General features: G+C 51.4%; 2 protein-coding genes across 6 annotated transcripts in view; one reads left to right on the top strand and one right to left on the bottom strand.

Annotated features, from left to right (window-relative positions):
- Nucleotides 1-11128, bottom strand: part of KBTBD12 (kelch repeat and BTB domain containing 12) — a 64907-nt gene extending 53779 nt beyond the window's left edge. Inside the window, exons 1-3 of one of the 2 annotated variants that reach the window (XM_070051012.2) lie at nucleotides 10988-11110; nucleotides 2757-2891; nucleotides 835-2013 (exon numbers count right to left, since the gene is read on the bottom strand). In XM_070051012.2, coding sequence (XP_069907113.2) covers nucleotides 835-1907 — 1073 coding nt within the window. In that variant the 5' untranslated portion in view covers nucleotides 1908-2013; nucleotides 2757-2891; nucleotides 10988-11110. Of the gene's footprint in view, nucleotides 1-834; nucleotides 2014-2756; nucleotides 2892-10987 lie in introns of both variants that reach the window. The other variant, XM_008260321.4, reaches the window with a different exon arrangement.
- The window catches only part of LOC127492357 (uncharacterized), a 112053-nt gene that overhangs the window by 77650 nt on the left and 8493 nt on the right, over nucleotides 1-25910 (top strand). The window contains exon 3 of one of the 4 annotated variants that reach the window (XR_016214414.1): nucleotides 5521-6052. The exons of the other annotated variants lie outside the window; for them this stretch is intronic. The gene's annotated coding sequence lies outside the window, so the exon portion shown is untranslated. Of the gene's footprint in view, nucleotides 1-5520; nucleotides 6053-25910 lie in introns of those variants that run through there. 4 annotated transcript variants of the gene reach the window in all.

The following is a 25910-nucleotide window of genomic DNA, read 5'->3' as shown; positions in this document are numbered from 1 at the left end:
TGCTCCCTAAACTTATCTTTTAGGAATGTGTTTCTCTACCACTTTTTTGAAGTGCGCTCATGTAGGAATGCACCTCAGGATTATACATAATTCTCATACATTTCACAAAACTGGCAATGAAGTGACTGTGGTGTTGGGAGATTTTAACTCTCCAGACATCAGGCAGAAATCTCATTTAAGCCCAAGGCAATGCTTGCAATAATTTCATCACTTGCCTTGCTGACAGTTTCATTAGTGGAGGAGATAGTGGGATGACTGCTTCCTTGGACCCTGGTTCTGACCATTGTGGAGCAGCTTGTTAGTGAAGACAGCCTGGCTGAGTGCCAGATGAATGGGAAGGGAAACATGGGACAAATGGTTGGACACAGGACACAAGCAAGGAGAGAAGGTCCTCAGAATGGTCAAAAAGTAGATGTGTAAGGGTCAAAGACTTTTGACATGGCTGGATTTCATTTTTGACAAGTGTTCTGATGGTTTAATCATGTGCTATCCTGATGAGAAAGCCAAAGAGCTACCCAAAGAATCTGAGGGCCTTGGCCAGGAGGCCCTGACATGGGAAGAAGGGCGCCTAACCAAGTGCAGGGATCCCACGAGAGGCACCGACCGGAGGATGCCACGGCATCCTCCTCCTGTACGGATCCCATGTCCTGGCTCTGCGGTCCACCCCTGACAGTCCTGCATGGACGCTACCCCTGTGGCTCAGGGCCAGCTGCAGCCACCGCGGCCTGGGGTCATCCGGGGCTCCGCATTCTCCATACTCGCTACCAAGGGAGGTCGGACATATCTTCGAGGTATGGGTGTGAGAAAGGGACTCACTTGTTCCTGGATACATACCTGTAGATTTCAATGTTCTTGTTCCTTTGTCTAGAGAGTCTGGAGGCACTCGCTTCTCCAGCCACGACGATCGTGTTATTCTCCAGGACGACACCCGCGCACACGGTGCCTAAACCCTCCCCATACTTGGGAGAGGAGATGAAATAGGTCTTCCGAGACACCGGATCGTAACAGAAACTGGCATCCCCATAGCTCCTGTGTCTTGATCTGATCCCTGAGGAGTTGTTGCCAATGCAAAGCAGAAGGCTGGTGGTCTCCATGCCGTAGCGGAGGTTTAGCGCGTGCTGCTGGGGCGTCTTGATGGCTTTGAATGCATTCTGAATGATGTCAATACAACCTGCATCACATAGGAGCATTGTATTCCTCTTAAGGGCCTGTCTTAAAAAAGAAGGGTTTACAAGTTCCAGTCTGACTTGCTTCAAAAGCTCAACGAGGTGCTCCGTGCGCAGTTCCCGGTTATGATTGACCCATCTCAGAACCAAATCCAGAATGCTCTCCTCTCTGGATATGTTAAGGTCATCTGATTTAATGAGCGTCAGAAACTGGTGCACTTCGACGTCCAGTATTTCTTCGTGTAAGCTCACCTCGGCAAAGTGCTGATACAGGTATCTCTTTGACTGATCGGATAACTCCTCAGCTCCGATCTGCTTTGCAAAATAATAGATACCTACACAGTTGGAGGCATCCATGTGGTCCATCATGTACCTCTGACACACGCTGAAGACTTCCTCCATCTGCATGAAGTAGGCGGCCATGGCTACCGTCTGCACGTTGGCGTGGTTGATCTCCAGGGCCGCACTGTACATGTAGTTCAGTATCACCGACACACTTTCTGCCGTGATGTCATAGAGGACCACTTCCTGCTGAGTGCATTCAAGTAGTCCGCAGGTGAACATCGCCTTGAAATAAGGGCTGAAGGCAGCCAGGACCAGCCTGTGGCAAGGGAATTTCTCCTCTTCCGCTATGAGTACGACGTCAATCATTTCTGCTAATTCCTTCATGCTCTGGATTTTGGTCAGTAGGCTCAGGCTGTGCTGCTGTTTTTCTTTTCCCTCAGTCTTGCACTCCATCATGCACTCTGAGCTTTCTCAGTCTGTCGTCTTTAAGTTCAGCCTGAGTCCGGAGGGGCTCTGAGCATGTCTGATCACCACAAAACAGCACAGATGCCAGGGAACATTCCTGAGGGAAAGAAAAGAAGCAGTGTTCTAGGAAAAATCCTCTATAATCTAAATATGCAGCGGTAGTTCTAACAAGTATTCATAACTACATGTTCCTTCCAAACAAAGCAGTTGAAGGCAACCACCTTTGAAAATGAGGTGTTTGGTCATGTAAATAGTAAATTATTAACTGCCAACACGGTGTTTTCCTAATTAGTAGCACAGATTTTTGAAGGCTGGGAATTCATACCTCCCAGTGGGAAGGAAGAGAGAAAAGATGGGTGCGGTGCGGGGTTCCATTTTCAGTGGGGTGTGGCTGATGGCAGGTTGGGGGTGCAGGGCGCCCATCACCAATATTTCCCAGGAGACGTGCATTGCCCTAAAGGATTGTGCACACCCTCCGACAATGCACCCAAATATTAGGGTGGCCAGTCCACAGATGCATGATGGAGGCCATTCAGGGTGCGCCCTGGGGAGGTGGGAAGACTGAGGGCAAGAAAAGCCTGCCCAAACCGAGCAGCACGCCAAGATCATCTCCCCTAAGCTTTGGGATCACAACCAGATGTCTGCTGACCTGAGACTTGACGACAGTTGCCCTACAACTACATCCTCGGCTCAGGAGACGCACAGGGCCAGCGTCTCGCTCTTTCTCCCTTGCTCAGCTTTCCTTGACTCCCTTCATCACAGTGGCACAGACCCAGTCCCTTCTTGCCCTAAGACGCCCTGGTCTAATTTGGTCTCTCGAGATGGCTATGGCGTCCTCACCTTCCTAGGGGTTGGAGGCAGGGGCTTTCAAGGAAGTTAATCAGCTGCTCTGACTGAAAGCAGGACTTCCCCGGATGTGCGGGGAGGCCCTCAAGTCTCTGCCGCTTTTCTTGCTCTTGCGTGGTTCTAAGGTGCCTGCAAGAAGAAGGGACACGGATGGAGCAGGTGTTTAGCCCAGTGGCTGAGATGCTCGACTCCCAGGTGCAGCTTCTGGGTTTGAGTCCCAGCTCTGGCTTCCGAGTGCAGCTTCCTGTTATGCAGTTGGCTCATGGCTGGGCTCCTGCCACCCGCTCCTGTGGGAAACCTGGATTGAGTTGCTGGCTCCCAGCTGCAGCCCCCTGGTCATTGTGGGCCTTTGAGGAGTAAACCAGCAGGTGGGATCTCTTGTTCTCTCTCTCTCATCCTCTTCTCAAATAAGTAAACGATAAATTGATGGAAGAAATGTTAGTATTGGGAGTTGAAAAAGGAGAGCTTAGGAAAGGCTCTGTGGCACAGCAGGTGAAGCTGCCTCTGGGACATACACTGTGTACATATACTTGGCCCACGTACTAGATTGAGTGCCAGTTCCAGTTCTGGATGCTCTGCTTCCAATCCAGGTTCCTCATCATGCACCTTGAGGGCTGTGGATGATGGCCCAGTAATTGGGGTCCTTGCCACCCATGGGGGAGAACCAGATTGCGGTTGAGGCTCCTGGCTTCAGCGTGGCCCAGTCCCAGCTATTGTAGTCATTTGAGGAGTGACCCAGCAGGTGGAAGACTCACACACACTCCCTCTCTCTCTCTCTCTCTCCTTCTCCCCCTCCCCCAACTCTGCCTTTCAAGTAGACAAGTATAAATAAACGTTAAAAAAAGGAGTTATAATAAGTCCAATAACATGAGCACAAAATTTGTCAGCTATAAAAGTTAGGAATTTTCTAAATTTCTGTAACCCAGTAAAGAATTAGAAATCTCATGAGAAATAGCACTTTTCTGAGTGTTGAATTAAAAGTTCATTTCAAGCAGCAAATGTTATGCATGATAGGAATATTTAATTATATAATGGCATTGTAAGACACAAAAAGGACTGTGCTGGAATTTGCAGAATGATATAATAACTAGTCAGTGCTGGAAGTCATATGCTTGAAACAGGAGCCCAGCCCTCTTTCTGATTTCCTTGCATTAATGGCTCAGTCTTATTTCACTAATAGCTTAAGACTTTGTTGGTGAGGGCTTATGGTTAAAAATGAACATTTGCATTTATGTATTTCACATTTGTCCAAAGGCGATCCAGTCTTGGGTAATTAAGAGATGGTTTTGTTTCTGAACTCTGCTGTAACACACTAGGAGCAGCCCCAGTCAGGTGACAGACGGAGGCTTCATTATACGCAGACACATCAGTCAGCATCACACGTGACAGCTGCTACTCAGAGACAAAAAGCCTGATGCCTTCTTGTAAGGAAATATTCGAAGATCTCGCCCGTTCCGTTTGTCCGTTTAGACAAGAACCCCAGAGGACACCAGCCCTCACAGTGCTCGATGACCACGCGTGGCCTCCAGATGGCCCGGCATGCTGCTGCTGATTCCAGCTCATCAGCTCCCAAAGTTCTGGTGCTGGGTGCCTGGGGGCAGCTAAGATGTGGGGACCCAGGTGTTCAGCCCATAGCCCTGGGGTTTCGTGTCTGTGAAGGAAGAGCCATGACATCTTGTTGGGCTATCTGGTGGCGAGGTCATTTTTAACAAAAACACAGGTAACATTTATTCAGGGACAATGAAAGAACAAGTGAACCATGTGGTTGTTTTCTTCATAAGCACACGATGGGTAGCATCTTACAAACAGCTCTCCAGGGGACAGCGGCAGGGTTCCCTCGGTGTCCACCTGTCTTCCCTTGGTGCACCTGGGGTGGGACCGACTCCCTCGTTGCTCCCCTGGATTCCAGGGACAGGCGGGAGAGCTGAGATCAACCAATGAGAGTGTAGCTCAGGGCTGTGCCCCTGTTGTCCAGATGGGAGGTCTGAATGGCTGCAGCCCTGTTTTGAAAGCCAGCAAGGGCAGGAAGGAGGAGAGCCGGGGCAATGGAGTTTGAAGGACGCCTTCTATCTGTATCACTCAGCTTTGGGAGACGAACTGTTCCCTTTGCTCTTTAAACTAGCGTGAACTGGAGTTGGGGGTGGTAATGAAGAACGCTCACTCAGGGCAGGTGTTGAGCCTGGAGGTCACGACGCCTGCATTTGCCTGGCTGCAGCTCCCACGCCAGCTTCCTGCTCAGGCAGACCTGGCAGGCAGTGGTGAAGGCTGCAGTAATGGGGTTCCTGGCGCTCGGTTGGGAGACCTGCATGGCATTCCCAGCTCCGGGCCTCGCAGGCTCCCGGGGAGTACACCTGTGGATGGGAGCATTGTCTGTGTCTCTCTATTCCTCTCATATTTTTAAAATCCTTACTTGTGGAAGTGGTATATGCAGGAAAATTGAGAAAAGTTGCCTAAGTTAATTATAATTATATGAGGGTCCTTCAAAAAGTTTGTGGAACAAGTGAAATTAAAAGGTGTGTTTATTTTGGTGCAAAAATTTTTTTTGAAATCTATGCATAGTTTTCTCCTAACACATTTTCCACGAGATTTCTAAAGGTGTCTAATGCGGTATCATTTTTGTGAAACTCTTAGATTTCTATTATACACTGTCAAGTAGGAGAGCCATAGAAGCCTCAACTTATCCTCATTTCTCCTTGGTAAAAGGCAACAGTCACACTCGTTTGTCTTCTGAGTTTCTCTTCTTAAATGGCTTTTACAGGTGACGGAACTCAGTCTTGAACCCAATGCCGTTTGACTCAAGGTCGGCCCTGGCAACCACCTGCTGAAGTGCAAGGGCGGGAAACCGTAAATCTTGCAGGCTCTGAGCCCTGTAGTCCCTGCCGCCGCCACCCAACACTGCTGTTGCACACGCAACATGTAGACAAAGAGGCCTGGCTATGTTCCAGTCAGATGTGTGCGGGTGTTGAGACTTGCCATTTCAGGTCTCTTCACATGTCAGAGTCTCACGTCTCAGAAAAGACGATTCTTGATTTTAAAATCCACTTGCCATTACAAAAGCCATTCTTGGGTCATCGACTATACAAGAATAGCAGGTTGCCAACTCCAGTTCTGATGTCATAAATAAATCCATCTTCTACATCACAAGCGGGACAGCATCCCATGTGGGCGCTGGATCTCCACCTCTGCCGAAACCCAGGTGAAGAGTTCTGAGAGGAGAATGGTGCTACTTCACTGAGGGCATCTGGTTGTCTGCAGATCTGCAGACCAATTTCTTGAATAAATACTTTGATGCATTTTCTCTCTTTCTCTCTCTCTCTTTCTCTCTAACATTGACTTCGATAAGCAACAGAAAGTAGAACTTCTAAAAAATAATTCATTCTCAAGATTATTTATTACATAATTTTAATGGCACAAACACTTAACCAAGTATCTTTTTCTTCCAGTGGCCTTTTGTACAACCCCCGAGGCTACTCTAACTGCTGTGGGTTTACAGAGCAAAGGGATCTGTTCATGAAAGTCCTGAGAAAATATCTAGGCACTGAAGCGAGCACCACACTTAAAAACCACTTGCAGCACTGTTTCTTGTAGTGTAAGGTGCACAGAAGACGCTGGCCTGGCAGCTGGGGATTTTGCAGGGACCTAGCCCTGGGTTTGAATTCCGGGTCAGCCACTTACTTATTGTAATCTTAAAATTATATAACCTTTCTCAACTTTGGTTTATTCATCTATAAAATGGAAGCAACATATGTAAATAATGAGACTAGTCCTTGGTATCCACATGTGCAATAAAGAAATAATAAATAAATAGTTCACAGGTCTGTAGCACAGGGTAGCTCCAAGGATTGGAAACATGGAGTTTTGGGTTGGGTTGCTGAGTTTGAATCCCTCTTGTACTATCTGGCAATCTGAACTTTAACTTCCACTATCCTCACCTGGGATTCATTTTCTAAAATTAGCTATTTAACTTGAAAGGCAGAGAGAGAAGTGTGTGTGAGAGGGGGGCGGATTTGTTGCATCTTCTGCTGGTTCACTCCCCAAATGCCCAAAACAGCCAGGGCTGGGCCAGGCGGAAGCCGGGGGCTCGGAACTCAATCCAGGTCTCCCACGTGGGTGGCAGAGGTACAGCTACCTGAGCCGTCACTGTGTCTTCCCGGGTGTGCATTAGCAGGAAGCTGGGACTTGAACCAGGCACTCAGTATGGGGTACAGGCGTCCCAAGCAGCATCTTTGCTGCTATGCCTGGCTGGGATTCATTTTGAGGATTACGTGAGAAGAATTGGCAGAACTAAATAAGGCCATGAAGGTACAATATGCAGTTCTCTCTGTAGAGCTGAAGCAGCCCGTCACCTGTACAAACACGTGTCATGTAAAAATATTTCGGTACATACACAAATCACCGGCTGCAGACGCAGCTCGGAGATGAAGAAAGCTGACAACAACTGTTTTTCTTGCAATGAGGCCGGGAGTACTTTCTACTTTCATCAGCAAAACAAAATGTATAAATGTTCTCAGTGCTATCAATGGGAAGTGATTCTCTGCTCCAATTTATACAAGACTGAACTGGTGCCTTCATAATATCAGGACCCATAATAATGAAGAAAAATGAGTAGCAGGGATAAATATAAATCATGAGAATAAAGCCCAATTACTTCGCAAATCCCAAGTGCGGTTGGACCCATGTCCATGATACTCAGCTTTGAGAAGTGAACTTCTATACATTTTATTGTGCAAAAATTTCAGTTTCCTTAAACCACTCATGTTTTGCTTTGATGATGTTTAATTTTATTGTCTTTGGCCACTTTTTCTAGACAATGACTGACACAGGAATATGCTTTTCCATAAAAACTGTTTCATTAGTTTGAATTCACAGCACTGTAATAGCAAAAATTTGGAAATAACCTCAATATCCATTAATGGGAGGACAAACAGACTGTGGCGTGTTTGTGCGCCCAAGAGCCCAGGGCACAGCAGAACTGAATGGAAACTGTGTTTCAACATGAGTGGGTCCCACAGACAGGACGTGTGGTAGACTAGACACAGGCAGTGCGATACAGAGTGAACAGCTGATCCACTCTGACAATGCAGATAGAAACCCTTGGGCAGTCAGCAGAGGGATGGGGGAGCTTTTTGTATGCTTTCTGGAGCTTTTGTTAGGTTGGGGATTATGTTTTAATAAGTTTAAAAAATGATTTGTTAAGAATGCGTACTGTGGTGGAGGACCATGAAGAGAAGTGGCAGGGGTGGACCTTGTCTTTGGGATGGCAGTGGCCTTAGGGGACAGGCGGGGGGACGGCATGCAAGCTGGTGGGTGACGAGGGGCTTCACCTGTGTAACACAGGAGTCCAGCACATTCCGTCTCACTCCTTATGCTGGGGTGCATGTGTTAAACATTGCACAAAGTGAGCTAAAAGTAGGAGACCATATTAACACTAAAGTCTTTCAAAGTTTCTGAAGACCTAACTCACATTGAAAACCATGTCTGTGCATTACCTAACAGGCATATCAGATATATATATTCCAATGAATATATAGCCAATGAATAAAACATATATCTGATATATATAATATATGAATAATATATAATGTATATATTCCAATGACTAAAATATATCTCTGATAGAGGTATCTGTTTATCCGTCTATGCATGGAGAGAGAGAGAGAACATGCATTCCGAATTTGTGTTTTAGCACGCTGCAGTGTCGGCAGCCACGTGATGAGTGACGGGATGATACAGAGACTTCCACCCCCTTATTCAGTGTGCAGGGGAGCTGCCTTGGACCCTCGCTCATTCGTAATTTCCCTGGCATCAGCGTGTGTGAGGAGAGGCAGGCGCTGTTCCCGCCCCTGTTTGGGTGGGAGAAGGAGTTTCTGGATCCCTGACGGGCGTGCACTTGCTCCCACAGAGGTGAGCGGTGTGGGGACGGGGGTCACCGTGGTGATAGAGCGGATCCACACCACAGCCTTGGTTTCTTTTGGGAAAAACCGAAGACTGGAGAACTGGGGCAGGACTCCAAAATTCCAGTGACTTTGCCTAGCAAGCCAAGGACCATGAACATTCTAGATCAGACAGTGTCCTAGCCAGAGAACAAAGCCCTCTTATAAGCTGGTGATTGCCGTGGGCCACATGATTACTCCACGTTTTGAAAAACACTGTGCCTCTTTCCAACCCTCTACCCAGACTCCAGGAGACCGCACCATCCGGCACCTCTGCCCTCTCCTCTCTCCTCTCCCGGCCTGTTTTCAGCTGGGCCACTAGTGAATCTGACGCCCATCCACCTGCTGTTCTCTGTCAGAATGTCCCTCTTCCCCATGCATGTGGAAACCACAACTTGGCCTACCAATCTGCCAGCCTGGTCTGATAAGAATGATACCTGCGGGTGCGTGCTGTGGCACAGAGGGTAAAGCTAAGACTTGAGACACCTGCATCCCATCTAAGAATGCCTGGTTCGAGTCCCTGCTACTCTACACTTGCAATCCAGCTTCCTGCTAGTGTGCTGGGGGGGAGGGCAGTAGGTGATGGCCCAAGCACTTGGGTCCCTGCCACCCACATGGGAGACCCAGATGGAGCTTCTGGCTTCCTCCTGGCCTAGTCTCAGCTACTGAGGACATTTAGGGAATGAATCAGTAGATGGAAGATCAATATTTCTCTTTCTCCTTCACTTTCCATCAACTGCCTTTTAAATAAATAACTTTTTTTTTTAAAGAATGATACCTGGCACATAAGAGATGCTCAGTATGGTTTGTTCAATTATATTAAGGCTTTGTTTAGTCCTAAATTACAAATTCATAACTTTTTCTCCATGTTGGTCTAACATAAACTTAATAAAGCAGTATCCTGAAGATTATTCCTCTGCCTAGGAAAGTGATGTTTAATGCTCCAAGTTGCTCATCTTTGGGCCAAGTCTAATGAATCATCCCGTCATTCCCTTGACTGCAGCTGGGTGCAGTAGGATACACCCACCTGCCTCTCCTGCCCTACACAGGAACTCCCAGACCTCAGCCCTCCCCTGCTGTCTGGGCGTCAGCCTTTGTCCTCAGGGAGCACGGGAAGCCCCGGCCTGTTTCTGCTTCCCTCACGCCAGAGCTCATGAGCTGGCTGCCCCGATGGTTCTTTCTTTTCTCTTTATATTTTTAATTATTTGAAAGGCAGAGTTACAGAGACAGGGAGGGAGAGAGAGATCTTCCATCCTCTGGTTCACTCCCCAAATGGCTGCAATGGCTCAGGCGGGAGCCAGGAGCCGGGAGCTTCATACAGGTCTCCCACGTGGGTGCAGGGGTCCAAGGACCTGAGCCATCTGCTGCTGCTTTCCCAGGCCCATTAAGCAGGGAGTTGGATGGGAAGTGGAGCAGCTGGGACTCCCACCAGTGCCTGTATGAGATGCTGGCGCTGCAGGCTTAACCTATTACCTATGCCACAGCAAAGGCCCCAGAGGGTTTTTTTTTTCCTTTTTCTTTTCTGGTCAGTTATTTGTCACTATGCAAAGCTGAAACATTCCAGCATTTGTGATTCATAAGCTGTTGTTTCTCCCACCCCTACCCCCACCCCACCCCCACCCCCACCTGCAATCCCTGCAGGTGAGTTTCCAAGCCCTCCTGGACCCCCTGCATCCCACCCTCAGCAGGTTCCAGGGTCATCATCCTGCTCCAGTCCTGTCTTTGCAGATGCTGGTAGGAGATGGCTCTGCAGACAGCCGCCCCCCCCCCCCAGGTAGCCCCCAGGCTTTCCCCTGGGGTGGCAGACTGCGGAAGCACTCATCCCCGGCTGGCAGTCCTCCTCCCTCCCCCGCCCTTCAAGCTCACGATGTTTTGCATTCTCGCAGGCTTTCCACTTTGAAAGTGCTCCGAGACGCCTTACAGCTCATTAGTTCCTCTCCACATCCTGCGGGGAACTGCAGGGCAATTATGTTCCCGGCTTTACAGTGGAGAGTTGCCCAGGGAGACGTCCCGTGTTTACTGAACTTAAAGGAACCGTTTTTTAACTGCCAGGCCCCCTTGCGGGTTCCAGGAAGACGCCAGGAACAGGAAGGCAGCAGTGTCTCCACCTTTGAGAGGGGACAGGTGTCCGGAGCTTGCCACAGGGAGGAGGGGACCCGAGGGAGGGAGGAAGCGCCTCTGACGCCCGCGGCCTCCCCAGGGGAGCGCCTTTGGACACCAGGGACAGGAGGTGGCCCGGGCACGGGCTCGGGGGCTGGGAGGGCGCGGGTATCGGCCCGGGCCCCTACTTACAGTGCTCCGCCCCGGCTTGAGGTGCGGCCCCACTCGCTCCACAGGGCTGCCCACGATGGCGCCGCCGGGCGCTCAAGGCCAGGTAGGGCGCAGGCCTGCTGACCACACTGCCCAATATGGGCCTGTGCCGCCGAACGATATAAATAGACCTTGCGGGGAGGGCTGAGGCCGCGGCCTGGAGGGAGGGCGCCGACATAGCCGCGCAGGCGACAGGTGCACCCTCCAGCCTGGACCGCACTGCTGGTTCCCACGGCAGCTCAGCTATTCTGCACTGGCCCTCGTTCCTCGGGCTGGACATGCTGCAAGAGAAAACTTGGAAGCCGGATTTTGAAAACGACAAGTTGCCCATGTATTGTTATTTTTGATTGCAGACACAGCCAAAATCATACTGTGCGTGTGGCCCCGTGGAACGTGGCCCTTGGGTGGGATTGCCGGATAAACAGGGGCACTTGCCTGGGTGCATGTTTGGGTGGGTGTGGGACCAGTGTTTGTGTGTCGCTCGGTGATTGGGCGATGAGCTCCAGGCTTCTCGCTGTTCTGGCTTTATCTGGCTTTTTTATTCAGGGCACCAGCCACCCCTGGCAACCCCACAGAAGCCCTTAACTTGTGGTTTTTGCCCCAGGCCTCTGCAGTGTTAGGTAAGCTAGTTGAAAGCAGAACAAAACCAAATCGGCTTCAGCGCCAGGGGCACATTTATTATGTTAACACCTCTGCAGGTCTGAATGGAGAATGAGCCAGGCTGGATTACCTGCAGGTGTGAGCAGGGCTGCTTCTCCTGGGGTTCAGCTTGTCTTCAGCTGCGGGCCCCCTCCTCCATCCTCAGCGGCGCCAGGACCCTGGTGCTGTCCCTCCCACAGCGCCACTAACCTCTGCCCCCACTTCCTTTTTATTACTGTTATGGTGGTCAAGTATATGTAGCATGAAATTCAGCATTAATCATCTTGGAGCATCCAGTGCATTGCCTTTATTAACAGTGCTGTGCGGCCATCACCACGATCCAGACCCTGTAGTTTTTCCTCATCCCCGAGAGAATCCCACACCCATTAAACAAGAGCTTCCTGGCCCTTCCTCCTGCCAGCATCCGGGAACCTGGGCTCCACCCTGTTTCTAAGTGTGCTGACTCCAGGCACCTTACGAAGGCAGAGCACGTGGTTCTGGTCCCTCTGTGAGCACCAGGTCCTTGGGGTTCACTCGGATTGTAGCAGGCGTCAGAACTGCCTTCCTCTTTGAAGGCTGAACGTGTTCACATGTACACATATATAACATAGGAAGCCATCTGTGCTTTTTCCATGATGCATGTTTTCCATGAACTTCTTGAAGACCCCCCTCATGTGCATGAATTTCACAATTTTTAAATTGTTTTATTTATTTGAGAGGCAATGAGAGAGGCTGGTCACTCCCTGAGTAGCCACAATGGCTGGAGCTCAGATGATGTCAGTGCAGGAGCTTCTCTGGGTCTCCCATGTGGGTGCAGGGTCCCAAGGACTTGGGTCATCTTCCACTGCTTTCCCAGGCCATTGGCAGAGAGTTGGATCTGAAGAGGAGCAGCCGGGACTCGAACCGGCGCCCACATGTTATGCTAGTACATTAGGCAGAGACTTAGGCTACTATACCATAGCAGCGGCCCCGAATTTCACAATTTTTGTACCAAAATAAACGTCTCCCAGCTCCATTTTCCAAGAGCTTTTGAAAGTACCCTTATATATCAATATATGTGTGATTCCATATGTGTGTGCCCTGTATGGATGCGTATAGCACATTGGAAGCAGCGAATCCCATTTTGGAAAGTGGGGGCCCCCTTGGCTGTTGGAGGTTTGCGCGTCAGTGAGGCACCCTCCCAGCGTTTGTATTCACGCACAGGCACTGAGGTGAGTGCTGTCTCCATTTCCACAGCCTTGCCTTGCTCTGCACCCGTTTTGATCCCTCTACTGTTTCCCAGAGTCTGTGGGAAGCTAAGGAGTCTAAGGAGTGTCCTCCGCCTGCCGGCACGGCCCCGCCCCACCCCGTTTCCTGTTTGGCGGCTTCATTTCACCTTTCTCCTTTGCATCAGGAGGAAGTAGGACATGAAGGCAAGAGCCAGGGTGTGGAGTCCGGACGGACGATAATTTACATCCTGGGCTTGGTCACTGTGTGACTTGGGTTAATTATTAAAATATCCAGTTGCCAAGTGATTAATGAAGTATTGCTCTTCATCAAAGAGAATTCTTTAGCGGAAAGTGGGACTAGGGGACTTGACCTTGATTTCCAAAAATGGGTTGGCAGGCCTGATGCACGTGTCTCTCTGTATATGCGTCTTTGTGTGGGAGAGAGAAGGATCAGATTCGGCAAACGTGAGCCCCTGTGGGAGGTGGGACTTGTAGCAGCCACCACACCCTGCTTTCCCTCCTTGCTGGCAGCTTTGGTCTGAAGGGCTCAGAGCCTTGTTGCTGGTGTGTCTCCTGGTGCTCACCTGGGAAGCCCCTCTCGCTGCCCTCTGCAGATACCTGACACGTTTCCCTTCCACGTCTCGGAGGCCCACACGTGTGCCTAGCTCAGGTCCCCAGGAGAACAGATGGCGAGGGAATGCTGAGGGAAGTGGGGGGGGTCTCGAGGCTGAGCAGGTGTGTGACAAGGACGGGGGTGGGGGGTGGGGGACTGGGGCAGGGCAGCAGGTGTCCTGGCCCAGCTTTGCTCCCTGAGGCCTGGTGGCCTGGAGTGAACAGGCAGGTGGTAATGGGTCTCTTCTGCATGCAAGTTATTAAGAGGATGAAATCGGAGAGTTAGCGGTGTAAAGGTGCTTTCATGAACCAGAGAGGAGCACCAAGTCGTTTTCTTCTGACAGCGCATGTGTCACTCAATGGGAACTCCTTTCTCCAAAGATCCTGAATATGGGGCAGAAAGCCATCCCCTACTGCCAGTCTCTACTTCCTACAGTCGGTCGTGAGGCAAGATATGGGCCTTTGGAGGCTCCTCCCTGTGAGAATCCATCTCAGGAAGCGTGGAGGATGGAGTTACCTGTCTGCCAAGGCACTCGGTTCTCACCTCCCTGGTGATGCAGCCGTGCTCAGCCAGCCATCCTGAGGGTATTCGAGGCCGCACTCAACTTCATCCAGTAGGTAGGGATTCTTTAAAAGTCGAGAAGCCTGCAGGAAGCCCGATTGCTCTGAACATTTCAAGATTATTTCATTTTCCTCAGCAAATGAATCCCTCAAACCCTAAGCATATGAATATTCAAAACTGATTTAAAGAATTTTAAATTAATTTATTATTCTATTTTATGTATTTGAAAGGAAGCGAGAGATCTTCAGTTCTCTGGGTCACTCCCCAAATGCCTGTGGCAGGGACTCAAGTGCTTCAGCCGTCACCCTCTGCCTCCCAGGGGGTGCGTGAGCAGGAAGCTACTACCTGGAGTGGAGCCAGGACTTGCACTCCAGTGTGGGATGCAGGTGCCAATGCCCATCCCTCAGATAAGAGTCCACACAGTTTCTTAACTCAGGCCTGACTGATGGCTATTGTTTGTTGCATAATTAAGCCATGCCCAGTGATCTTAGGTGTGAGATAAGTAACATAAGCTTGGCTGCTCTAACAGAGAATTCGAATGAGTTTCCTAACCCAGAGGGCGGTGACTTTCTCTTGCACAACTGCAGGACCTGGAACATTCCAGGCTCCTTCTCAGGTGGCTCCGGTGTCATTGGCCCAGACGTCTTCCCTGTTCTTGTCCGCCCCGTGTGTTCTTGTCGCTGGATTTTACCCTTGCCCACATGCTCCAAGATGGCTCCCCACTGCCTTCAGCCAGGGGGAAGGGGGAAGGAGCAGACAGACCCTTTCCTTTAGGGACACACTGTAGGTCCCCCGCATTGCTCCTGCTAGTAGACCATTGCCTGTAACTGAGTCACATGGCCAAACCTTGCTATAAAGCTGTGGGGCTGGGAAATGGAGTCTCTCTTGGGTGACCAGTGTTGTTGTATTAAGAAAAAGGGGAGCAGGAGGCCGGTGCCACAGCTCAATAGGCTAATCCTCTGCCTGCGGCACTGGCACACCGGGTTGTGGTCCCGGTCGGGGCGCTGGATTCTGTCCCGGTTGCTCCTCTTCCAGGCCAGCTCTCTGCTGTGGCCCGGGAGTGCAGTGGAGGATGGCCCAAGTGCTTGGGCCCTGCACCCCATGGGAGACCAGGAGAAGCACCTGGCTCCTGGCTTCAGATCAGCGCGGCGCAGCGGCCACTGGGGGGTGAACCAATGGAAAAGGAAGACCTTCCTCTCTGTCTCTTTCTCTCTCACTGTCCACTCTGCCTGTCAAAAAAATTTAAAAAAAAAAAAGGGGGGGAGCAGGATGTTATGACATAGCTAGCGATCTTTGGCACATGTGCTCTCTGTAGATTCATTTGTCTCACCTTTCATAAAACCTTGCACATCCTTATAGCCCTTGGCCAGGTTTAGAGTTGCATGGGTTCATGGCGCTGTATGTGCAGAAGTGCTTCTCTTAAGTTGCACGTGTTGGGAGGGACTGTGTCTGCTCACCCTCTGTCTCCAGAGTCTAGGATGGTGCCTGACACATAGTAGGTGTTCAATGAATTGTTTAGAGTAAATGAATGAGCATCGTCAGGGAGCTTCCCATTTTCTCCCACATCCAGCTCCACCGTCACCTCTTCTTTCTTTGGGGAGCAGGTCTCCAGCAGAATTCCTGCGGCCCTCCTGCTCAGCCCGGCTGCCAGGAGATAGCCTGGGCCCATTGCATTACAGAGGTAAAGGGTCTCCTGCCTGGCCGGGTGGTGAGCTTCCCCCGGTCAGAGAGCAGTCCCACTCATCCTGCATCCCCAGGGATCAGCACCCAGGAGGGCTGCTATGGCTCCAATGTCTCTTGCGAAAGCTTCATGTTGGAATTTAATTGCCACTGTGACAGTGTTGGGAAGTGGGACCCTTCAGAGGTGACAGGCTGGGGAGAGCACTGCCCTCGTGGATGCCTTGATGATAATGGGAGGCGTTAGTTATCCCAGGAGTGCGCTCCTGAGTTCACCCTGCCTGTCTGCCACTCTGCCCTGCTACGAAGCAGCAGGAAGGCCCTCACCAGGTGCAGGCCCTCGATCCTGGGCGTCCCAGCCTCCAAACCATGAGAAATACATTTCTTTTCTTTATCATTGCCCAGTCTAGGCTGTCTTGTTGTAGCAGCAGAAAACAGACTTAGATGGGGCCACCTGCTGAATGCAGTTGTGTTTGAGAGCAAAGGGCTTTGGTGAGGAATCAGCGGGAGCTTCTGCTTTCCCATAATATGCTCCTGCCCACCGCTGCTCATCACAGCTCCTCTCCCAGAGTGCTCTGTTGCTGTCATGCCCCAAGCTAGTTCCTTCCACCTGCGAGAGCTCAGCGCAAGCAGAGACCCTCACACTGTATTGCATAAGAGAGGTTGTGGCGACGAAGCACACGGCCCGCCAGTGCAAACGTGTGACCCTGTTTCTCCCCGAACACCCACTTGAACTCTGGGTTCCTTTTCCATTACCAGACTCCCTTGGCATTGGCATTGGCATTGGAAGGGCAGTGCCTCCCTCTCCATCTATTCATTCCTCTAGTGACTCAACAGCTCTCTACTGAGCATCAATACTGTGCCGGCAACAGCTAGACGGTGCTGACAACAGCTGTGCATCGAGAGGATGTGGTCCCTTGGAGGATACCGTTCGGCAAGGGGACAGAGGATCAGTCCAATTCTCATTTGCTTGCAGAAATAGAAACATTTTCCTGACCTTAAAAAAATCTCACTTTCCAGTTCCCTTGGCTGCTCAAGCAGTGACTTCCTCTCATCATTTCTCTTCAGTGCCAAAATTTAAGGCACATGATGTGTGCACAGTGTGGTGAGTCTCCTGACCACCCATGCCCTCTCTGCCCCTGCACTTACCACTCTGTAAGAATTGCTCTTGGCCGGCACCGCGGCTCACTAGGCTAATCCTCTGCCTTGCGGCACTGGCACACCGGGTTGTAGTCCCGGTCGGGGTGCCAGATTCTGTCCCGGTTGCCCCTCTTCCAGGCCAGCTCTCTGCTGTGGCCAGGGAGTGCAGTGGAGGATGACCCAAGTACTTGGGCCCTGCACCCCATGGGAGACCAGGAGAAGCACCTGGCTCCTGCCTTTGGATCAGCGCGGTGCGCCGGCCGCGGCAGCCATTGGAGGGTGAACCAACGGCAAAGGAAGACCTTTCTCTCTCTCTCTCTCTCTCTCACACACCGTCCACTCTGCCTGTCAAAAAAAAAAAAAAAAAAATTGCTCTTGGTGGCTATAAATGGCCCAGCCAAACCAGTGCCCTCTTCTCAAGCTTGTTACCAGAGGTCCTCCTTTCCATCTTACAGCTGTTACATTTCTTACCTGACAGTGAGGTCAGGTTATACCTTTAGCCTGGATGATTTGAGAGATTTATTCTTCTTCCCCCCCCCCAAAAAAAAAGATCCTGTAAAATAAATGTGGATGTGAAGCAATATTTTAAAACTTTTTAAACTGCAAAATAAATAATACAACTGATAAAAATCCATGCCATTCAAAAGCGCATACAATGAAGAGTGTACTCCAATTCGACAAGCTCCCAGCTCCTCATATCCAGAGGGATTCTGGTTGCTTTCTTGGGTCTCCTTCTAGAAATAGTCTGTGGAATTCATGCCTTGAGGTCATACAGTGCTTTGTATTTGACTGAGAAGGGGAACAGGACAATCAGCAGTTTATTTAGGAGCTTGATGCTGCAGTGTTGGGATAGAGTCAAAGGTGCGCAAGGAGGCGTCTTTCAGAGAGAAAGAAGACATCCCATAGATCAGACCTGGATGACAGAAGAGGGTAGAGATCAAAGACAGCTACAGGGTCATCAGTCTTCAACCAGGCAGCCTGGAAGAATAAAGCTATCAGTGATGGACATAGGCCCGAGGCGGAGCTCCTGTTTTAGACTTTGTGAGTCTGAGATGATGTAGGATGATTGGGCAGTGGAAGGAACCTGACACGGAGGCAGAACACCTGTCTGAAGTCTGAACCCCTTCACGAACTACCTGACTTGGAGTAGAAGCAGCTTTGGCCTCAGTTCCTTCTACAAAGTCTTATTGAACGCCTACTTTGCGTCAAGCACTGCCCAGGTTCCAGTGATACAGCAGCAGAAGAAATCTTGTGCCCTGTGGAGCTTGTGTTCTAGTGGCAGAGAAGCTGCAAAGGAGATTATACTGTGTGCCCAAGCAGCAGCAGTGCTTGGGAGAATGACGACACAGGACGAGGGGCCAGGTGGAGCAATACCACAGCGGAGGCAATCAGAGAAGGCCCCTCTGTGGAGGGAAGCTGATGGACAGCAGGGACTTACAGGGTCCCAAAGGACTACTATGGCCACTTCTGTTGTTCGGCCTGTGATTCTAAGTGAAGAAATGCCTTAGCAACTTGAAAATAAAGTTGTGGGGAACAGGTGTAAGGCCAGGAGAGGTACTGAGATTTGACAAGCTGCCATCATCCTGGGGCGCTGAATGGCTGCGTGGATGGGAGGCTAGAAGCCGTGAGATGAGAGGTGAAGCTGTGTTAGGAAAGCCAGGACCAACACAGACGGTGGACGGAGGCGCTCACAAAGCTGGGGAGAAGGAGCAGCGAGAGAAAGCAGAGACCGTGAGAATACTCTCCTGCCTGAGGACGATAGAAAGAGACTGGCCGTGGTAGCAGATACCCAGAGGGGAGGAAGAGATGGTGGAGAGGGTCCGGTTTTGCAAAGAGGCTGAGCAATGGGACGAAGCCCCAGGGTGTGACTCAGAACTCGCCGACTAGGGGTCATCTCAGTGGCGAGGTCGGGACCGGAGGGTGAATCTCAGGGAGCAGAGAAGAAAGGCAGCGTAGACTTAGGCCATGGGGTAAACAAGCCTCAACATTGCGTGGTTCACAAGCTGACATTTAATCTTTCACGGAGGCACCAGCCTCAGGAAGGCGCTCAGCTCCTCCAGGAAGTCCCTTCAGAGGCCCTGATGTCCCTGCCAAGGTCCCCTGGCCAGCCAGTGAGAGGTTTGTGTGGGTCAGGCATAGATGAGATGTGGACACCTCCTTCCTCTGGCCACACCTAGCTGCAAGGAAGGCTGGATTTTGGTGGAGACGGGATGCCAGCACCTGTGGAGGTGGGATCTTCAGCCCTTGCGATGTTTGGAGAAAGGAGTCCTGAGTTAGAGCCGTTTGGGAAATGCTGCGTTCCACATCCCTTGTTGCAGGATCAGGATGCGGCAGTAAAGGTCCTGGTGAATCGCACAGTTAATGCTAATGGTTAAAATAGGCCCACACCGCTCCATGCTGGAGACCAGAGTGGCTGCCAGGGAATAGGTGTGTTCCAGAGGCCAGCAGTCTTGGGCACAAGGTGGACTTCTGCAGTCTCACCAGCGCTTTCCCCAATCTGCAAGTGAGCAGGACCCTTAAAGGAGACAGGGCCTTCGGGGGAGGTTAGGGAAGGTCGTCAGCCGGGTTTCTTGGTCGCTTCTGGAAGTCATCCTGATGCCACTTTGTCGGGACTTCTTTGATACACAGCCTTGGCTGTTAGGGACGGGTAGTCGTGCACTCCTTCCTCATCTGAGGTTAGCCCCTGAAATTCTTAGGCCACCGCCCATCGAACAAACCTCGTGCTAGTTGCAGGAGTAGCAGTTGGCTGTCGTTAAGCAGAAGGTGGAAAGGAAGATGCACTGTGTTTGCAGGTGCGGGATTGTGCCCGCCCAGCAGGGCGCAAGGTCAGAACGTGCAGGGGAAGAGGGAGCTGATGCAATACGGTTGCCAAGAGAGACGAAGCGTTTCCTGGACGTTCTGGACTTTGGGGCCTCTCCGTTTCTGATGTGACGGTGGATCTCACGCGGACTGCGATCCCAGGGGCACACCTGGGAAAGCCCGCGAGGCCACGTTAGGACAGAAGGTTTACATCCATCTGAAGACGGAAACCGCGACAGCCATGGCGAGGGCGAGATTCCCAACCCTGCAGGAGAACAGAGCAAGCCGTCTTCACTGGCCTGCCGGGAAGGGGAGATGGAGCGAAATAAAGGGGTTTGTGAGGACCACGCTGGCTGCTGGTGGGGGGCGGGGAGGAGGAGAATCTCTCGGATGACTGTGTCTCTTCCCTCAGCTCGTGTGAAGAACAGGAAACGGGTGGAAACCTCCTGAAGATGTTTTATAAATGAGCACTCAATGAGATCAGTGAATTAGTAAATCCCCATGTCCCCGACCCGAGCAACACAGCCGCAAAAGACAGGACGGCTTGGATGTGCCCGGCATCCCACCCAGCAGGGGGCGGCGCCTGCGATTAGTGGCTCACGTGGGGCTCCTCCTGGTTTGCATAATGCCTTTTGCTCCTGCTCTCATTCACTCCTCACCCTACACTGGAGGAGGCCAGGCCTCGGGATGGTGCATGGGGCATGGCAGCAGGGCACAGCCCAGCGCCTGGCCGCCCTCGCCTGTGCTGTCTCCCTGCCTCTTGATGCGCTCCCCAGACGGGCTCTGTGTGGCCTCCATCACGCTCTGCTTCCCAGAGGGGGCTGTCTTGCCTCCTGCTAGGACCTGCCCAGGTGAGGGCTGGCTTGTGTCTCCCCAGATCCAGACATTGAGCCCTAGCCCCAAGCCCTCAGCCCTCGTTGGAGTTGTGCAGCTGCGATTGAGCCCAAATGGAAGCATTGTGAGTAGTGGTGCTACAGAAAGGGGAAGTTGGAGACCGGCACACAGCTGGGAAGAATGCCAGCCAGGGAGACCTGGTCCCCGTCACTGTCCTCAGAGGGAGCCATCCCTGCGCACTCCTTGACCTTGGGCTCAGCCTGCAGAGCTGTGAGACATCCGTTTCTGTTAAGTCACCCCGCCCAGTTTGTGGTTCTTTGATAGGGCAGCCAAGGCAAAGCAAGACACCGCCACCTTCAAGTCTGCGCTCGCATGATCTGATCCAGGAGGACGGAGTTAGCAACCCAGTCAGCAACTTTGCTACATCAGGGTTCGTTGGGCTGATGATCACTTCTGTCACGTAGCTTAGAAAATAAGGTTAGTTTGGCCTTATTTGCATGCATTTATTTATTTACTGTAGGGTGATTCATGTTGACCTGTAGAGAGCTTCATGGTTTTTTCCCTATCCATTCCTTTGGTTATACATTCTGGAAATTTCCCAAGGATCAATTTCAAGTTTACCAATCTGTAGTAATCCTAATCTGTGTTTTATACATTGCAACAGTTGCCCACCTGGAGCCCATGTTGTTACTGATTGAGGTGGGGTCACCGTTCGATGTGTGTGAAGATGGATCTGGGACGTGGGTGTTTTGAGATGATCGAGCAGCGAACGAGACAGGAAGGTGACTCAGATCTGTCTCCCCGGTTTGGGACGTGGGGAAAGATCTGTGCATGAGGTAGGGGAAGCTGGTGTGCAGAAAGCCAGGCGAGGCAAGGTCTGACCGGAGTGGCTAGGAACCAGGCTGTTTGTGGTACGGTTTAGCAAGAGGGGTTCCAGCGCCAGCTTCCTCGGCCAGTGGATCCCTCACTGCCGAGAGGCCTCCAGCATCTGATCTCCTCGGTTCTGCTCTTAGATCTCTCCTTCCACGCATGCCTGGGTGGCGGCTTGCCGTGCAGGGCTCCGGCTTCCCTGTGCACATGCGTGACTACATCTTCAGCTTCCCTGAGTAAACAGGGGCCTCAAGACATGATTAGACCTATTGTTAGAGCATAAGGTGGGGGGCTTTCAGGGGAGGGATGGGGGCCTACAACAAGAGGCTTTTGAGATTCGGAGGCCAAGCAGAGACACGGGGTAGAGCCTCAGGCCGTCAGCGTGTTCAGCCCTGAGTCCCATCAGCGTGGCTCAGTGATCTCCTGCGGGGTCGCCCGTTCTGGGATGTGTGTCTCTCCTTTCACTTGAAGGAATTTCCAGCCACAAAAAGCTGTGGACTATCCCCGCAGTCTCCCACGTACCTTTTGTCTAGGTTAACTCGTAGAGCAGGCCTGGCTCTCCACGAGGTGTTCTGTGACAAAATTTTGGCCTCTCTTGCCCACTAAGGTCCCACCTGTTTTTCTCTGTTGAAGATAGTGCTTAAAACAAGGTTCTATGGAAGCCCAGGGCTCTGGCTGGGTGTGGTTTGAGGCTATCCCCTGAATCGTGGTCCTCAGCACAGCCGTGTTGACGTTGCGGGGAGGGCCTGGTGGGAGCCGGCTGGGTCACGTGCTGCCCTTGGGAAGCCTGAGAGCAGGTTGTTCTCAAAAGCGTGGCCTGGCCCCTGGCTTCCTGTCCCACACAAGGTCCCTTCCATGCACGCCCACTGTGGAGAAGCCATCTGCCCTGGAGGTCTTTATCAGAGGCCAAACAGATGGGACCGCCTCATCTGGGTTTTTCAGCCTCCAAAACTCTGAACTCAGTGAACTGATTTTCTCTACAAGTATCTAGCCTCAGGTTTTGAATTATAGCAACAGAAAATGAACTCATACACATGGTAATCGCACTCTGAACACAGAGGACAGCGGCAGCGACAGGAACAAAACCCTTTCGGCAGGGCTGGCTGTGGGGAGCCAACCTGTGCAGCACACCCACCTGGATCACTGCACCTGCCGCCCCCGACAGGGACCCACAATGCCTCTGGAACTTGGCGTGACGGCACCACCACTTACAACGGCTCTTCATGTCCATGACCATGGATCGTAACTTCTGGGGCCTGCGTGGAACCGAGCAGAGGAAACCAGAACTCACTCAGCTGTGTCTCACAGCTGGCCATTTGTTTTAGCAACCCGAACCATTACTGTGACGTGACGCTGGCATGTGCAGCTTTCTGAGAGAGTCTCAGGAACGGGATATCCTGGGCAGAAGGTGTGTGTCACGTCCATTGCCATCTCTTCCCCCGGTGGCCTGCACTGTAGGCTTGGGGAGTATTCGCCATCCTGCATCTTGGCCAACACCTGTTCATGGTCTTTTTCACCTGTGCTGTTCTGTTAGGCAAGAAATTGTGTTTTTTTTTTTTTTTTTTTTTTTTTTTTTTTTTTTTCCCACTGCTTATCATTCCTGCAGTTGAACCTCTTTTAATATGGCTCTTCCGTGCATGTGTGCGCCGTCTTCCTGTTAGTCTGTTGCTCCTGCCTCAGGAGCATTGTGCTGCGATTCTTGCGGCTTTATCTCAGCATAAACACACACCCGGGGCAGTTTCTGATCTGTTTCAGAAGTTTCCTAGCTATCTTTAGGTATTTTTTGACTTCAGTTTTAGAATCGTTTAGCCTCATTTTATAGTTTCATCTCGAATTGTGGGTAAGTAACGTATTCCTATCATTTTGGGAGAACAGAATACTTGTCCGACACTGAGAGTCCATCTGTGGTCCAGACCACGCCTCCCCACTTGGGAGCCTGTCCTGTTGCTGGTTTGGTTTTTGCTTTGTGCCCTCTTGAGCGTTGCTTGCTCAGTGTGTGTTTCAGAGTTGTGTACTATCAGGAGGCGCTCTTCTCTCCCACTGTATTTTCTCACTGGCTAAGCACTGACTCGTTCATAGGGCTTGGTGCACACTGTAAGGTGGGCTGCCCTCATTGGCCCTGCTCTTGGACAAGGCCTTCTGAAGGTACAGGATCCTATAACCAGGCTGCTGTATGTCACATGCGTATGCCTTATTGCTTGAACGGGAATCCTGCTTCACATGTGGGTGCCTGATTCCTGGTGTGAGAATACCTACCATGGTGCTTAGGATGGGCCGCTGCCCACAGCTGAGTGCCTCCTGTGCGCCATCGCAGGGCCGTGCGCTGGGAGCAGGCAGCGCAGCAGACACAGGCCTGTGTCCTGCCCCATGGAGGACATTTCACCGCTCAGGCCTCCGTGGAGCTGTCTTGGCGCTCAGCCCATGTGGGCACAAGGTCATGCCTCTGGAGGGCCACTTGGGCTGGAGGCATTTTTCTTTTGTTTTTGCTTGTCTTGTATAACTCTAAATTAAGCGGGGTGCAATTGGGAACAGCCCAAGGGACACGTTGGTATCATTTCTTCCCCGGTATTCATGTATTCTGGTGCTATGTGGTTGGCTATGCTTGGCTCAGTGGTCCTCGGGTTTACTGGGAATTCACTGTGACCCTGACTTCTGCCATTTTGCACCTGTTTCACTCCACGTGAATATACGTGCAGCCTCCGTGCTGATCAGGCTGTGAGATGTGAGAACAGCTCCTCACCAAGAAGGGTTAAAGAGAGCAGAGTCCCAGCAGCCAGTGCCAAGACCCAGCATTCTTGGAACCATTCAGAACACGGCCATTAGTGCGGGCCCCGTTACCAGGTTCTGGTGGTCAAAGACCCAGTGTGCGGGTGAATAGCGAGATACCCACGGGTTCTTTTATGGACTTGTGAGACTCGGTGCCGCCAAAGAAGTGTTTCCACTGCGGTGATTTCTGACTTGCTTGGTGGCTGTCCACCACCCACCGCTTCCTGCCCCTGGCCTCATTGGATGCCCACAAGAGTGTGGAGCCATCAAAAGGGTGACCAACCACCGGGCAGTCAGCGTCGGACCAGGAAGGTGGGATTTTAAATACAACTGTGCAACTGACAGAATGATTCATTGCCTTGTAGGTCAGTGGAAAAGATCAGAGTTTCTCCAGCTGCGTTCCACGGGCTGATAGGAATCATACAAATGTCCCCGGCTCAGAAAGTTCTCAGGGCTCCAGGGCCAAATTGGCTTAGGAATCGCTGCATGCTAATTCCCCCTCTGAGAGCCGTACAATGTACATTAGCATATTAAAAGTTGTGAGAAGTACAGCAGCTAAGAGTCCAGTTTTAATTCTGCGAGTGATTAAGCGAGTTTATTAGTGTAAGGGACAAGTTTCTTTTAGGCCAAGCCGGTTCCCTTAACAGCAGTCCTGGAAGGGCTAGAAGGGGCTTCTGGGCATTTTACCTCTGCTTTGGTCAAGGGCTCCCAGCAGCCCAGTAAAACGTGTCAGTCTTGAATTATTAGCGCTGGATCTGAAATGAGATGCAATCAAACTAAAATGGTGGTGAGATATAATTTTGCTGATTTGTTCAAAAGGCCATTTGGTGTATCTAAATGCATTTATTTAATGTGTATTTAAATAGAACAAATGGCTTACCTTTTAATTCCCGGGGGCCCTTTGTCACTTTTAGAAAAGACGACCTCCTAATGCCTTCATTCGTGAATTTTTTCAAATAACAGGTATTAACGGACTCCCGCATCCACAGCTCTGCACTCAACCCAAGAGGAAACTGAGGAGATTTCAAAGTCTGGGAGTGGGAAAGAAAAGGAGAACTTGGGAAACACGAAAAGGCCACGCGCTCACGTGGCTCCTGGCCACTTGTGGGTGGAATTCCTCGCGTGGCTGTGGAGAAGTCCCAGCCTGAGCTGGCGAGGGCAGGGTCCCCACCAGGAAGTGCCATCTTGCCACCGCCCCCCCAAGCATGATTTAGCCACAGACACTGATATTCACAAGCCGAGAGGCCGTACCCAGTGTCAGCAGTGCCGCTGTGTAAAAACCACTTCAAAAGGCAAGTGCGGAGAACGCCGTGCCTGGCTGCCGCAGGGTTGGCTGGGGTTCCTCCGGCCTGGACCCCGTCGGCCGGCGCTGCTTCAGGCTGCAGATCCCGCTGAGCTGGGAAGCCTTTAGGCTCCTTGGACCAGTGGACTCAGCAGGAATGTTCTCGTGGAAATGGCAGCTGCGGCGATGGTTGATGTAACCATGCGAGGCCTCTCCAGCCTCTGCCTGCTGCTCATCTGCTCATGTCTCATGGACCAAAGCACATCCAGGGCCAGGGAGGTATAACCTCCGGGCTGGGTGGAAGTTACACAGCCCGGGTGTGGTGTCTGCTCCTGCAGCTACGGAGCCGGCCGGCTCAGGAGTACGGCGTGCAGCACGGTGCTGCAGAGGTGGGAGCCCCTCCAGGAGGTCTGAGCGGTTACTGGCTGTGAGGAAGTTCTTTCTGGACCTAGTGAGACCATCAAAAGAACAGCCCGGACATGGCGCTCAATTTTATGTGTTAACTTGACCGGGCTG

The sequence above is a fragment of the Oryctolagus cuniculus genome, chromosome 10, assembly GCF_051225735.1.
Source record: "Oryctolagus cuniculus isolate XC-2025 breed Fujian yellow rabbit chromosome 10, ASM5122573v1, whole genome shotgun sequence".
In the NCBI taxonomy this organism is placed as follows: domain Eukaryota; kingdom Metazoa; phylum Chordata; class Mammalia; order Lagomorpha; family Leporidae; genus Oryctolagus; species Oryctolagus cuniculus.
Note: the sequence above shows the minus strand (reverse complement) of the source record. Positions and strands in the feature narration are given on the sequence as shown.